The following is a 14,199-nucleotide window of genomic DNA, read 5'->3' on the forward strand; positions in this document are numbered from 1 at the left end:
AAGTGCAATATTTTGTTATAATATTTGGCGCAAGTTTATACATTATTACATCCAAAAATAATATTCTTTTTATATCTAAGCTATATTAAAATATAAAGATACAAATAGCTATGCGAGTAGTTAGTAGTTGATGCTTTTTACTTAAATTGTCTTATACTTCATAATTTGTAATAATATAATTCTTGTCATCAATGATTCTTTGTTTTTACTTTGTATATATTATACTTCCAGGAAGATGCCGCTCTATAAATTGACTTACTTCCCAGTTAAGGCATTGGCAGAACCAATCCGTTCTTCTTCAGCTATGCTAGTATTCCATTTGAAGATGAACGTATCAAAAAGGACGTCTGGCCAGAAATAAAGCCCTGTAAGCTTAAAATTTAAAGAAGTTCTGTTTCTTAAATCTCATCTTTCCTAATTTAACTAAAGTAGCTAAATAAAGTAGAACACAATTATGCAGAGTATAACAGAGATTATTGTTTACTCTCCATTGCTCTATAAGATATGTGGGAGAACAATAGGTATTGTTAAGGAGACAATGCCCTTTGTTTGCTGTTAAATTATCAATAAATTAAATTATATCTTTCCAAAACAGATAACAGGAAGCTAGATATTTAAGAAGCATCATAATCTGTTTGTTCGATAGAATCTTTGATTCTATTAGTTGTATGTTTTTAGTGACTGCTTATGGCCTGCTTCCTATGCTCGTAGCTGATAGAAGGAAGGTTGCTCAGTCTACAGCTATTTGCCGTTACTTAGCCAAACAATATGACTTAACTGGAAAGACTGACTGGGCAAATCTTCATATTGATGCCACTGTTGATACTATTCATGATATTCGTCATAGTGAGTATCCAGTGCTGTTTTGCATAAATCTTATGAGAACCTTGATAACAGATAGTACATATCTGTTCAGGTATTTATTAGTTGAAATCCGATTTAATATTTGATTTAATCGAACGATACACGTATGTCAACAATACAAGACAAAGGATTAAAAAGGATTGTAATTCTATCTTCAGTATCATTTAAATTTCGCACAACACTGTATTCAAATTAGTATAACATTAGCGAAGAGTATTTAACTGAAAACAAATTTTCAGAAATTGCCGCCTTCCACTATGAGGAGGACGAGAAGGTCAAAGCTGCAAAACGCAAGGCTGCTGAAGAGACGCTGCCGTTCATTTTAGAACGTTTGGACCAGCAAGTGAAGGAAAATGACGGCTACTTCTACGATGGTACTCTCTCTTAGGCTGATTTAACATTCGTTGCTCTGCTCGATTATTTGAACTTTATGTACAAGTCTGATCTGATCGAGAATTACGAGAATCTGAAGCTGCTGGAGAAAAAGGTCCTCCTTCTGCCCAAGATCAAAAACTGGATTGAGAGACGCCCAGTTAGCGAATTCTAAACTTCACGATTGCTTATGGTTTTATAAGCGTTTAAAGATCGCGGTCTTAGTGTGTTGAGAGAATGAAGAACGAATCGTGTTGATGGAAGTTTGTATGGAATATACTGATTGCTTTTAACATTCATTAGTTCCAGTTATTACCGATATTTTTGTCATTTAGTTAGGGTTTTCCCTTTAGATTACGTTGTGATAGAGAACCATTATTTGTGTATTCCTACAGAAACATACGAACTATATAAACTGTTGACACGATGTTGTGCTTTTGTATTATAGAGATAATAATAAAACCATCAAACAATCATTAATTATGTTTTTTATTATATTAATTAAGAATTGAAGATTACCTGCTTGGTGATCATGATAATATCGTATTTTACAAATGTTGAACAAAAAAAATGTATGATTATTTTATTCTGTTAGGGAAGTGATACATTTACACTGTACATGAGAGTGTGTGTGAAAGGGTTAGAGGGCGTCAAGGACTCAGTGGAGACAAAAGACTGTTGCCAGATGTTAGAAGAATCTAGGCTAGTCGGTTGGCAACCAGCGTGCGTGCAAGACGTTCTTAGAGAGGAATATAGGTGTATAACTGTTGTATGGAAATATAGCCAATAATTTGTATTCCCAAATCCTCGAATTTCCTTAACATGGTAGCAGAGCGTGGTTACTAGTTTTGCAAGATATTTAGTGCGTGGTTACGATCTTGCGAGTGAGTTTTCAGTAAAGAAAAAAAACTTTCAGAAAAAAAATATACTTCGAGCACGTAGGAACGCTTGAGTAAGAAAAGAAAAAAAAAAGGAATCAATTAAAATGGAGAGATCGGAAATCATGATACCTATATTCGATGGTGAGGATTATGGAATGTGGAAGCAAAGAATCACGATGTTTCTCAAATATAAGGAATGCGAGGTTGTTACAACTAGAATGAAGAACGAAAGAGACGATGAAGACTGGGACAAAAAGGATTTGAAGGCGATTAATATAATTTATAGTGCAATATCGAACAGACAATTGGAGTATGTTAGGGAAGGAAAAACGGCGTATGATATAATAAAAAGGTTCGATGAAATGTACTTGAAAGAGTCGACGGCACTGCAGATCGTATGCAGAAGGAGATTGGAAAACATAAGACTGGAGAACTACAGTGATTCAGCATCATTCTTTAACGATTTCGAAAAATTAATCAATGAATTAAAAAGTGCGGGCGCACAAGTAAGTGAGAGGGAAAAGCTGAATTACATGCTGAATACGTTACCCGAAGGATACAGCTACATAGCGGACATAATAGACGCATTGAAAGAAGAGGATCAAACGGTAGCGTATGTAAAAAATAAAATAGAGGTAGCAGAGAAGAAAAATAAATCCAATCGAGGAGAAAGGCAAACCAACGCCTTTTCTGCAAAAAAGGAAGGATGCTTCAGATGTGGAAGATTAGGACACTTTGCGAGAGAGTGTCAAAATGGCGTCCAAGCGGAAAGCAGCAACGGCTATTGGCATGGGCCAACACGTGGTCGAAACAGAGGAAGAGGGAACAAAGGCAATACGAGCAGAGGACGTGGAAACTATCATCGTCGATCAACAACCGGCACGGGCGAGCATGGAAACTCAAGAGCAGGCATATGGATAGCAACGGCGCACGCAGCAAACAGCAGTGAGACGAATGAGATAAGTAAGAACGAAATAGTGTGGCTATTAGATAGCGGTTGTACTGATCGCATAATTAATAATATAAATTATTTCGATAAATCTATCGACCTAAAAGAACCGGTAAATATATATTTAGGCGATAATAGACCGATAAAAGCGACAAAAGTTGGGAATGTTATAAGTTATTTTGAAGCATTCGGAAAACAAAATGAAATAAATATGAGGAAAGTATTTTACGCGAAAGAAATGTCCGCAAATTTGATTAGTTTAGGTAAACTAACAGACAATAAGAATACGGTTATTTCCAAAGGAAATATTGCGAAATTAATAGATGAGGATAATAAACTTACAGCTGTAGCGTTCAAAGAAAATGGGACATATAGAATAAAAAGTATATTGAAAGGGAAGAAGCACTTAGTAAACAACGCCGAACGTAGTGGTATGAGTAAAAAGGAAAGATGGCATAGGATGCTAGGACACGTAAATTTTAAATATTTAGAGATTTTGGGTAAAGAGCAGCTAGTGACTGGCATACCGAATGAATTTGAAAAGGAACTTTTGAAATGTAGGGTGTGTATAGAAAGCAAAGTGCATAACTTACCTTTCAAAAATAATCGAACTAAGGCTAGGGAAATAATGGAAATTATTCATACGGACGTATGTGGTCCTTTTAAGACCACCGGATTCAATGGAGAAAAATATTTCATTTCATTTATCGATGATTATAGTAAAATAGCTAGGATCTATTGTATAAAATCAAAAGATGAGGTCTTTTATTCTTTCGTACAGTTCGTAAATGAAGCCGAAAATTTAACGGGCAAGAGGTTAAAAATATTAAGATGCGATAATGGTAAAGAATATTTAAATAATCGAATTTATAAATTTGCTAGGGATAAAGGTATAAGAATAAATAATTGCCCAACATACGTACATGAATTAAACAGGACAGCGGAAAGGTATAATAGAACAGTGATGGACATGGCGCGTTGCTTGTTAGCGGAAGCGAAAGTACATAAAAGGTACTGGCCGGAAATAGTTTGTACAGCGGCATACTTGAAAAATCGAATATTAGCGAATACTATAGAAAGAAAGACACCTTTCGAAATATTCTTCGGGAGAAAACCAAGTGTTAAAAATCTACATCTATATGGAAGTAAAGTTTTTGTAAGAAGGCCAGAACAAAAGAGTTTCCAAATGGGACAAGAAGGCAGATATGGGAATTCTATTAGGATATAGTGAAGTAGGATACAGAGTCTTATTAGGTGGAAAAATAACAATAGCTAGACATGTAGAGGTCATTGAGACAGACACTAAATGTATCGGTTTTGAGGAAAATTCATTAGAGGCAGATAGAAATGATAGCGAAGATAACTATTCATTGGATGGTATGGATAAGGAAGAGTTAGAAGGTAGGAAAGATGAAAATAATAGTAGTATTGAAAGCTCAAACACTCCTAGGAGATCTACACGTATTAAGAAAACTCCAGTAAGGTATCCAGAAAAGGAAAATATTTGCGAGATTCATGCAAATTATTGTAAAGTAGATATCCCTCGTACATTTGAGGAGGCGATTTGTTGCGAAAATAATGAAGTTTGGAAACAGGCTATGGATAAGGAAATAGAATGTCTCTATAAGAATAAAACTTGGAAATTGGTAGAAAGGGTAAAAGGTAAAGAAGTATTAGATGTAAAATGGGTTTACACGAAAAAAATCAGAGGACAGGTATAAGGCTAGATTAGTGGTAAGGGGATTTCAACAAAGAAACGTAGCCGATGACATATATTCTCCAGTGGCGAGTAATCAGACCTTTAAGATATTGCTATCATATTGTTGTCAAATGGATTAATAATTGAGCAAATGGATGTAGAAACTGCCTTTTTAAATGGTGAAGTAACCTCGGAGGTATATGTAAATCAACCAAAGGGATATGCGGACGGAACGAATAGAGTTTGTAAATTATCGAAAGTGCTTTATGGGTTAAAAGAAAGTCCGAGGGACTGGTATGAGTGTTTTGATAAGTATGTGACGAGATTAGGTTTTAAAAAGAACAATATAGAGCTGTGCCTATATACTTATGGAGAGGGAGAAAATGTTGTTTATTTGTTAATATACGTAGACGATTTGTTGATTTGTAGTAAAAACAAAGGGAAGATACAAAGTGTAAAAAAAATTATTAACTGATAAATTTGAAATGAAAGATTTAGGTGAAGTAAAAGAATATCTTGGAATAAATATAGAGTATGATTATTTAAAAAATGAAATGAGATTAAGCCAAAAGAAATACATAGAATCATTAGCAAACAAATATAAATTACATAACAGCAAATTGTACTGTACACCTATGGAGACCAACTTAAAAATTGAAAAAGCTGAGATAAATAGAGAGGACATTGGTTACAAGAATTTAATTGGCGCATTGCTGTATATTAGTGTAAATACCAGACCCGATATAAGTTATAGTGTGAATTATCTGAGTAGATTTCAAGATTGTTGTAACGAGACACATTTTAAATATGCCTTGCGAATATTGAAATATTTGTACCGGACTAGAGATTTAGGGCTACATTATAAAAGAAATGAAAAATGCGAAACGATAGATGTTATGTGGACGCTGATTGGGCAGGAGATCATATAGATAGGAAATCAACTTCTGGGTATGTAATTAGATTGTATGGAAATGTAATTGGATGGAAGTCTAAAAAACAAAGGTGTGTGACAAAAGCCTCGACGTATGCAGAGTATGTAGCTCTATCGGAAGCGGTGAGCGAAGTAATGACTATCAGAGAACTAATGAAAATCTTCGATGTAAATGTAGACGATAACCCTGTAAAAATCTATGAGGATAACTCTGGAGTAATGAGTATAGCAAAATACGGAACTTTTACAAAAAATTCTAAACACATCGAAGTTCATTACCACTACGTTCACGAGTACGTAAAGGAAAATAAGATAAACATAATAAAAGTAAGTACAGAAGAAAACACTGCGGATATTTTTACGAAGGCACTGTGTAGAGAGAAATTTGAAAGGTTTAGGTCATGGATGAATGTAAAATAAGAGACATGTAAAGAAAGCGATAAATGTCAAATATTTTGTTAATTCGACAAGTATGTAAATAAAATTAAGTGTACAGTATAAATGTAAGGAGGCGTGTTAGGGAAGTGATACATTTACACTGTACATGAGAGTGTGTGTGTAAGGGTTAGAGGACGTCAAGGACTCAGTGGAGACAAAAGACTGTTGCCAGATGTTAGAAGAATCTAGGCTAGTCGGTTGGCAACCAGCGTGCGTGCAAGACGTTCTTAGAGAGGAATATAGGTGTATAACTGTTGTATGGGAAATATAGTCAATAATTTGTATTCCCAAATCCTCGAATTTCCTTACATATTCAATACGTTATGAGGGTTGCTTTAAAAAAAATACGAGTTACATATTTCTTTGAAAAAAGCATGATTTTTATCGATACAATAATGTTCTTCTGTTATCGCTTTAAAGTTGAGTACTTCGTTGATTACACGAGAGAACTCGCCTACAGCAAACAAGATACGACCGTGTGTAAAGTAATTAATCTGTTTGCTCGTTACTAGCTACATATAAGGCTTGCGTAAAAAAAAATATGCATTTCAGTTCAGGCGGAGAATTATGTAGGAAGTCATTTTGTCGATCAATAACTTAGTTAATAAAAGATCAAATTTTCATGTACATAAATGTAAGTAACGTTCAAGTATTAATCATTACATACAATTTTTGTATAATTCGATATCTTGGTCACTTACATCTTACAAATGATATATAGATAATATTTATGACATACATTGGAGCTATCTTTTAGTTAACGCCATTTTTTCTTGTTTTCTCTGTACTTTTACTATTCTTCCAAAAATATCAAAGGATCGATGACTTCAAATTAAACTAGAATTGCTTCGGTATATTGTCAATCAATGGCTATTTGTATTCACATCTATATCAAAGGAAAACCGATTGCAAAATTAATTACCCTTGCAATTCCGCAATCTGAAACTATGTGTGATCGACCTTGAAGATGACAAATCTCAATGTTTGAAGTAGTACAAAAGGATGATAATTTAATTTCGCTTTATCAAACTGTACAAAATTTGTATACACATACAGAAAAAAAAAACGGAGTTCAAACATTAATCAACATGAATTATCGGTTATTATTGCTGAGTAATTATTAGGATTAGAGCTTTGGAGTATCGATCGTATCGAGTTTTAACTATCGGTTTCCGCAATTTATTGTTTTTCTAAATTATGTCTGAATGGTATCAGTTTTTGAATATTTTATAGTTTACACTCCAACATACTGACGTAAGCTATCGAAAATAATTGTAAATTATGCAATATCATTTTTTTTATATTTCATAATCTAAATTTCAATCTATTTTTTGTATTTAACATCCCTTTTTTTATTGTTCGTGTTCCGTCTTGTACGTTCTTCAAAAAATCTTAATTTGTTTTTAGATAAAATCTTGTGTGAATTTACAAAAAATACGATTCTTCGTTTAATTTTTTTCCCTTATTGTCTTTACATATTTGGAGTTTAAACGCGTTTTAAGTACGTTCTTTTTTTTAATATGATTACGTAGAATTCTTATTCTGAATAAATTATTTGTTTCCGCTTCATAACTGTTTCTAAATTACAGTGCATTTAATCTTGAAATGCACAGTAACATTTTATACTTTTTACGTTCTAAGGAATTTTCAGGATCGGTTAAAAATTAAATTACAGTAATGGTAATACTCAATATTAATGTCAGACGTGGATACTTCACTGTTTTGAATTAATTAAGAGATTAATAAGAATTTTAATTAATCCTTCTTCTATAGTATTCACCGTTCTTTTCGAGCTCGTACCATTTCAAATAGACTTTCGAATAGATTTCAAAGATTTGTCTGTTCAAATAAAACGCGATCTTTCTTATTTCCCTATCAGTCGTCTCGTTACTGTTCCGTTGTTTCCAACAGATTGCAGATTCGTTTAAAAAACATTTGTAACGAAAAACAAACCCACTCGCAGAAATGTTATTCAATATCGCATTTATAACTTTCATAGACATCCTCTACTCATTGCTATCATTGTAAACAGATTGAAACTTCGTTTGCAAACACTCGCGATTAAAAAAAAAAAAAAAAGAAGAATTAATCTTAAACGATTTTATCTTGTGTTCCATTTATAATTTTCATAATTGTCTTCCCGACGTTGTATCATTTTAAATGGCTTTTTTCTATCCATCTATGTTGCAGCGAGATCAACGGTCCTAATTACTAAATTGCACGATGTGTTCATACAAATTCACTTTTTATGAACGCGATGAAACGAAATGAAACCTAAGTAGAGATTTGTTTTCTCATCAAGTATAACGAGTTTTATACTTTGGATAGATTGCCTCGTTGTGAGAAGGTCTTAATCGTTTATAATTGCGATTAAGTAATTGCAATAAGTCATATTTTTAAGAAACGTTCTCACATGCTGTCACACACTCTAATTAGAAAAGGATCATGAAACATTAGGTTTATGATATTATTTGTTTGTAAATCTTCCTGCTTCCGGAAACTTTTCTAAATATGAAAATATTTATATACAAAATTAAATATTTTTTTCAATATCAACACTTCTTGCGTTTATGTTGTCCTAGTCAGAATTATATTATTTCGTGTATCCTGTTGCTTTTTATATGATAGTCCTCCCGTTGGCCGCGGATTCGTTATCAAGCCTGAGGCCCTCGTCACTAGTGTAACTATCGACAATAAAGGTACCCCACGCGCGACCGGACGATGGAGAACTTCAACGCAGAACCGCTACCTCCCGCGAGCCCTCCCCGGGAGGGCGCCTCGAGCTCGGACTCGGAGATTCAGACTCGACATATATATTATTATATATATATTATATATACTATTATATCTATATAATATATGTATTTATATCTAAAAATATACGTACAAATATATCTATTTAAAAAGATAAAGTTGACCGTCATATATCGCCAATAATATCGCGTGCGTATAAAGAAACTAATTACATTTAATTCCTTTTTTACATTTATTTACTTTTTATTATTATTTTTTTCACAACTAATTACATTTAATTATTACATTTACATACATTTAACTATTATTACATACATTTACATACATTTAATTATTATTTTTTTCATAATTACATCTCGTTTGAAATATTTTTCGACATAATTAATTGTTTCAAAAACACATATTCCAGCCTTCTAAATGATTTATTTTGCGTATTATACGAATTATTCCATCTATAAATAAATTGTTCTCTCTACGCACAAACACGCACACAGTCTGTTAATTACACGAGTTAATTGTAACATTTTTCTCGATAAGTTGACAGAGCAAGGAAAATGAGCGACGAACATACCTACAAACTAATCTACTTCAATGCCCGTGGTCGTGCCGAACATATACGGTACATATTTGCATATACTGGCATCGAGTATACCGACGAGAGGATCCCCGAAGAACTCTGGCCTGAATACAAGGATTGTAAGCGTGAAGAATCGATTTTTACTTTCATCGTTCAACTCTCAGGTATCTACCATTGACTCAAACTTTTCTGTATATAAAACTTTCGTTTCACGTGCAGGCTAAACTTACTTAAAGTAAAATTTCATACGGAATAAAGTCGAACTTTTCATTAAGTTTTGCTTCCGTAATATCGTGTTTATCGAATACCAACTTAATTCACTTACGATTCTCGAATTTTTGTGTTGCAATCTTTATTGTTTTCAATGAATCGAAGCATTTCGAATATTTTGAGAAAACCGTAAATAGGTGACTTAAAATAGGAATACAAAAATACTTCTACGTTTCTCGTTAATTTAAAAACTTTTTAGGACTTGTCGGAAAAAAAGGATAAAAAATTGAAATCAGTTCGGAAATGAACAAGAACATAGCTAAAAAGTCGAAAGAACAAAGCAGACATAAAATTCGATCTTCTGTTGCGACATTTCTATCGTAAATGGTATAATAAAAGTTTTACGCAGCATAGTCTTCGATATAATCTTATATGTCGCTTGCAAATAGAGAAACAAAAAATCAACGTAAGTCTGTAAATCAATCCTGTCGGTGTAAAACACAAAATTACGTTCGCAATAGACATTCGAGTTATATTCCTTGCATTTCAATTTTCATTACAAGAACCGTGTACATTTTCTAATATTTTTTCCGTGTCTGGTATTATCTTTTATCCTTGATTTTAAAAACTTTAGGTTCTTCCCAACAGTCAAAAACACGCGATACCCTGTCCATCATAATCGTAAGAAAAGAAAAAAAGGAGAAAGAAGACATTTCTGTATTTCTTTACTAGGCCATGTTGATTAAAACCGAAATGATTTCGATTCATCTATTCACAAGAACGCAACGGCCTCGGAAGCTGTCTTGTGATTTCCTATCGATCGTTTCCCTCTACACAGTGTTCATATGAGCCATGTTTGTTCTTAGCAATGCCTTATAAAAAGCTGCCTGTGCTGGAGATAGACGGGAAACCGGTAGCGCAGAGTAACGCTGTGGCGCGATACTTGGCGAGGAAGTACGATCTAATGGGAAAGAACGAATGGGATGCGATGATATGCGACGTGCTCGTCGATACTCTGGGAGATTTGAAGCAAGGTGAGTAACTGATGAGATGACTTTGCATTTGTCTCACCACAGAGACAGACGTTCAAGAATTCATTGTGAAAAGACGAGTACAAACAAGATACGTATGTCTTTCCGTTAAGCGAATGTTACAGTTTGTTTGCAAAAGTCAGTTTTTAGATTATAGAATCGTAGATAGAATTTAGAGGATAAAAACTTTTAGTAGTCACTTTTAGTTTAGTAAATTCTTATCGACAATAAGCAGACTACGTTATGATACAACGATTCCAACTGAAGATTTCTATCGACATCACGAATTCTATGGCTTCCAAATTTTCTTCTCTGCAATCTCAGACGCTCAACTCGAAAGAATCTTTTAGATCCCCCGACAAACACTCGACTCAGGTTATCTATTATCGTAATCTTCCTACGGGATTTTTTTAAACTGCGTTGCGTTAACGAATAACGGGATAACATCACGTTTCTCTCAACGCCTTTCAACGTTCTACAACTTTTATTCTTTGCAAATCCCTGTCTCTATATGATAAACGCTGGTTATCCGCGGAAGGAGCGAGGACAACGAAGTGTTACTCAATGATCAAAGACAGGAAGATCCTGGTACGCGATAACGTTACTAATTTCCAATTACGATATGTGTGATTACGTAACATCTGCTATCTGCATAATGCGTTAACGATCCGCGCGTTGATCGCATAAATATAAATCGAAGGGAATGGAATCGCTCGGAACTCATGCAACTATCCGCAGGTGTTTAAAATCGTGTTTTTACACCGCCAACGTAACGTCACGCCAGTCGAATCGAAAAATTATTACTAGACAGAGAAGGTGAACAATAAACGAGGTAAATAGGCTACCGATTGAATAATATCATAACGATCGTATCTCTGGCTTTTGCTTGTCTTTTATATTTGTTTCAAATGTATAAAATATAATCGTATCGATATCGTCCACGATTAAAGCCATCCATCCGCCATCGACGAGGAACGAACGATTATATTTTATCATTTATGCGAATCCTTCTCTTCTTTCTCTATTTACGCCCCTCGCCTTGCTTCGTACCGCCGATGATTCACAATTCGATGCACCTGAACAGCTGGAACGTCGCAGATTTTTCCGTACGATAACAAACGTGTTTTTGATGGCCTGCTTTAAACCGTGACGATCGCCATGACGTGCATCAATTGTCGAATGATGTAGTGCGACGATACTCCTACGCAACTTTTTTTTACGCTGTTTTTTCCTCTATTTTTTCTTCCTGTGTGTTATCACATGATCATGAGATACCTGTATAGAAGATGCAAAGAGTCTGTGAAGAATTTACAGATATTTAAGATTATCATAATGTTTAAGCAAAAGCTAAGACGCAAAATATTGCTCAAGATGTAATTATGTAATATTTACTCAATTTCTAGAAGACTGTTTATATCTTGTTGTTATTCTTGATATGGAGATAAATATAGTATACTTTATTAAGACCTAGATAAAAGACTTTTTTCTCGTTTCTCTTCTCTTACTTAATCACTCAGAGTTATATAACGTTTATTCGATAATTCTGCTTCTCCTGACCTTTCCACAAATGGTTGTTTATATCTCGACATTCTTGGTACTTTTAATCAAATTTTAATAACAGTACTTTACTCGTCAGAAGTAAATAAAAAAGCTCTAAGTAGAAGCAAGGATTTACTTACCTTTCCTTTCTCGAATCTCAGTTATCAATGTTGTTCCTCTTGAAAGATTTTCCAAGTTTCCAAGACAATTTCCACGCTGGTAACATTGTATATATTTCAAGTATCGTGAACCACAGGAACTTGTTGAGGCAATATTGAAGAAAGCAAAGAGAATGAAGAAATTGTAGGAACTATTGAGAGGCTACTCCTTCTTTCACAACTTATTTTCTCTTCGTTTGGGGGGAAAAACACAAATGAACGTAACGGTTGGTTTCAGCTATCTGCTACTATCGCATGGAGGAGAATCCTGAAAAGAAGGAAGCGAGGAAGAATCAACTTTTGAACGAAACAATACCATTTTACTTGACTAAATTCGACCAGATTATTGGCGAAAATGAAGGATATATCATTCCTTCTACCGTAAGATTTTTTATCCAAATTTAATGTTAAAATTTTTAGTCTTTGTGCAAACTGGGCCATGTTGTCCATAAAAAATTATTGAAACTTTGTTGCGACAAGACAGCTTTAATTGTTGAGAGCAGAGTGTATCTTTAAAATTCATTCCTGTTAGTTTATGTACAAATGAATTTGCCAAGATTTTCAGCTTTTAGATAATTATTCATGTATCTTCCTCATCAAGTTTGATAGAAATTATTACTATCGTAATCAAAGCAAAGATTAAGATATGTAAAATCATTTCTCTGGATATGACACTCTTGTTTAATGAGTGATAAATGATACCATTCGAAATATCATATTTATATAATATATAATGATACTTATAAGTGTAATCACTTAAGTACAGATATCTGAATTTTTCTCACTGTCACTGACATAGATACGTATTATCGTTCCTTAGATTACTTGACCAGTTTATTTCTTTCATCACTGTGTTATTATATAATAATAATAAATAGTCACATTAAATTAATGTAGTATGATTATGTTGTTTAATAATACGTGTTTCATTGCAAAATATTTAGTTAAAATGTGTATCGAATCGTTGTAATTCCAAAGATGTCAATTGATGTAATGTAATAATAAAGTATAAAGTATAATTTCGTCTGTGGTATAATCTTTCTATTCCATTTTGTTACGTCGCACCGCGAGCAATATGGCAACCAGATGTCACCGGATACTCGCAGCGTATCCTCCATAGTTTCAAGTACCTTCCATAAATCTCATAGATTTCCTAGAAAAGGTCCTTCAAACCAAACAAACGTCTGTTTCCGAAGAATTTCTAAAGACTATTGTCTACCCCGACTGGACAAGGGAAAGTTAGTTCTTCTCACGTATGCTGCAACCTTCCTCCCACTAACCACTTTCTCTCGAGGGCGGTTAAGACCCTTCGTTAACCAATTAACAACGAAGCCACTTCCTTCACTCTCCTAACTAAAATCGTCACCAACAAATCCGATGGTCCCGTGCGCTAGACACACCCATCCTTAGCTTTCCTCCGAGACAGCATCGTCGCCCAAGACAGTTCTGATTTCACATCCTTCGAACGGTCAATATCCTTCCACCGGGTAGGACACACCCACAGATCAGTCACTCATTCATCTCGTACATATTCTCAACGCGAGAATAGATTGTAATTTCAACAAATAAATAAAAAAAAAAAAATCTCGTACATACGCACCAGCGTAACTGCCTTCGTTATAAGTTGTTGGAATAAACGGTGAAATATAACTTACTATACTGTGTCATATTCATTTAACCACCTCTTATCTTAACCGAAACGGGGGAACGACTACTTCGCGGCGTCGATTCACCGAATCGTAGCGAGAATTTACGCCTCTCGCTACTGCGACTGCGTCTCTCCGCGAACGGTCGTA

General features: G+C 34.2%; 1 protein-coding gene, 1 long non-coding RNA gene and 1 pseudogene across 3 annotated transcripts; 2 read left to right on the forward strand and 1 right to left on the reverse strand.

The window, feature by feature from the left end:
• Positions 1-235: 235 nt before the first annotated feature.
• LOC117208468 lies at positions 236-1,469 on the forward strand (annotated as a pseudogene).
• A 7,973-nt stretch (positions 1,470-9,442) lies between these two features.
• On the forward strand, positions 9,443-13,287 carry LOC117208467 (glutathione S-transferase-like). The gene is made up of 3 exons (XM_033449668.1): positions 9,443-9,584; positions 10,542-10,709; positions 12,642-13,287. The coding sequence occupies exons 1-3, from the start codon at positions 9,443-9,445 to the stop codon at positions 12,806-12,808; spliced, it is 477 nt and encodes a 158-aa protein (XP_033305559.1). The 3' UTR covers positions 12,809-13,287.
• LOC117208469 lies at positions 11,120-14,098 on the reverse strand. 2 transcript variants are annotated; one of them, XR_004487705.1, is made up of 3 exons: positions 14,059-14,098; positions 12,386-12,671; positions 11,120-11,981 (listed from the first exon to the last, which is right to left on the reverse strand). It is a non-coding gene; the product is annotated as an uncharacterized LOC117208469 (long non-coding RNA). The 2 variants fall into 2 exon arrangements; XR_004487704.1 differs by lacking the exon at positions 14,059-14,098 and adding an exon at positions 14,004-14,044.
• Between the last annotated feature and the right edge of the window lie 101 nt (positions 14,099-14,199).

This window comes from Bombus bifarius, unplaced genomic scaffold (assembly GCF_011952205.1).
Source record: "Bombus bifarius isolate JDL3187 unplaced genomic scaffold, Bbif_JDL3187 scf7180000008130_frag, whole genome shotgun sequence".
NCBI lineage: Eukaryota > Metazoa > Arthropoda > Insecta > Hymenoptera > Apidae > Bombus > Bombus bifarius.

Bases quoted from the DNA above. Each gene is read 5' to 3' on its own strand.
- LOC117208467 (XM_033449668.1), top strand. From the start codon at position 9,443: ATGAGCGACGAACATACCTACAAACTAATCTACTTCAATGCCCGTGGT. The intron at 9,585-10,541 runs GTAAGCGTGAAG...GTTTGTTCTTAG, and splicing joins CTGGCCTGAATACAAGGATT to CAATGCCTTATAAAAAGCTG. The intron at 10,710-12,641 runs GTGAGTAACTGA...GGTTGGTTTCAG, and splicing joins TCTGGGAGATTTGAAGCAAG to CTATCTGCTACTATCGCATG.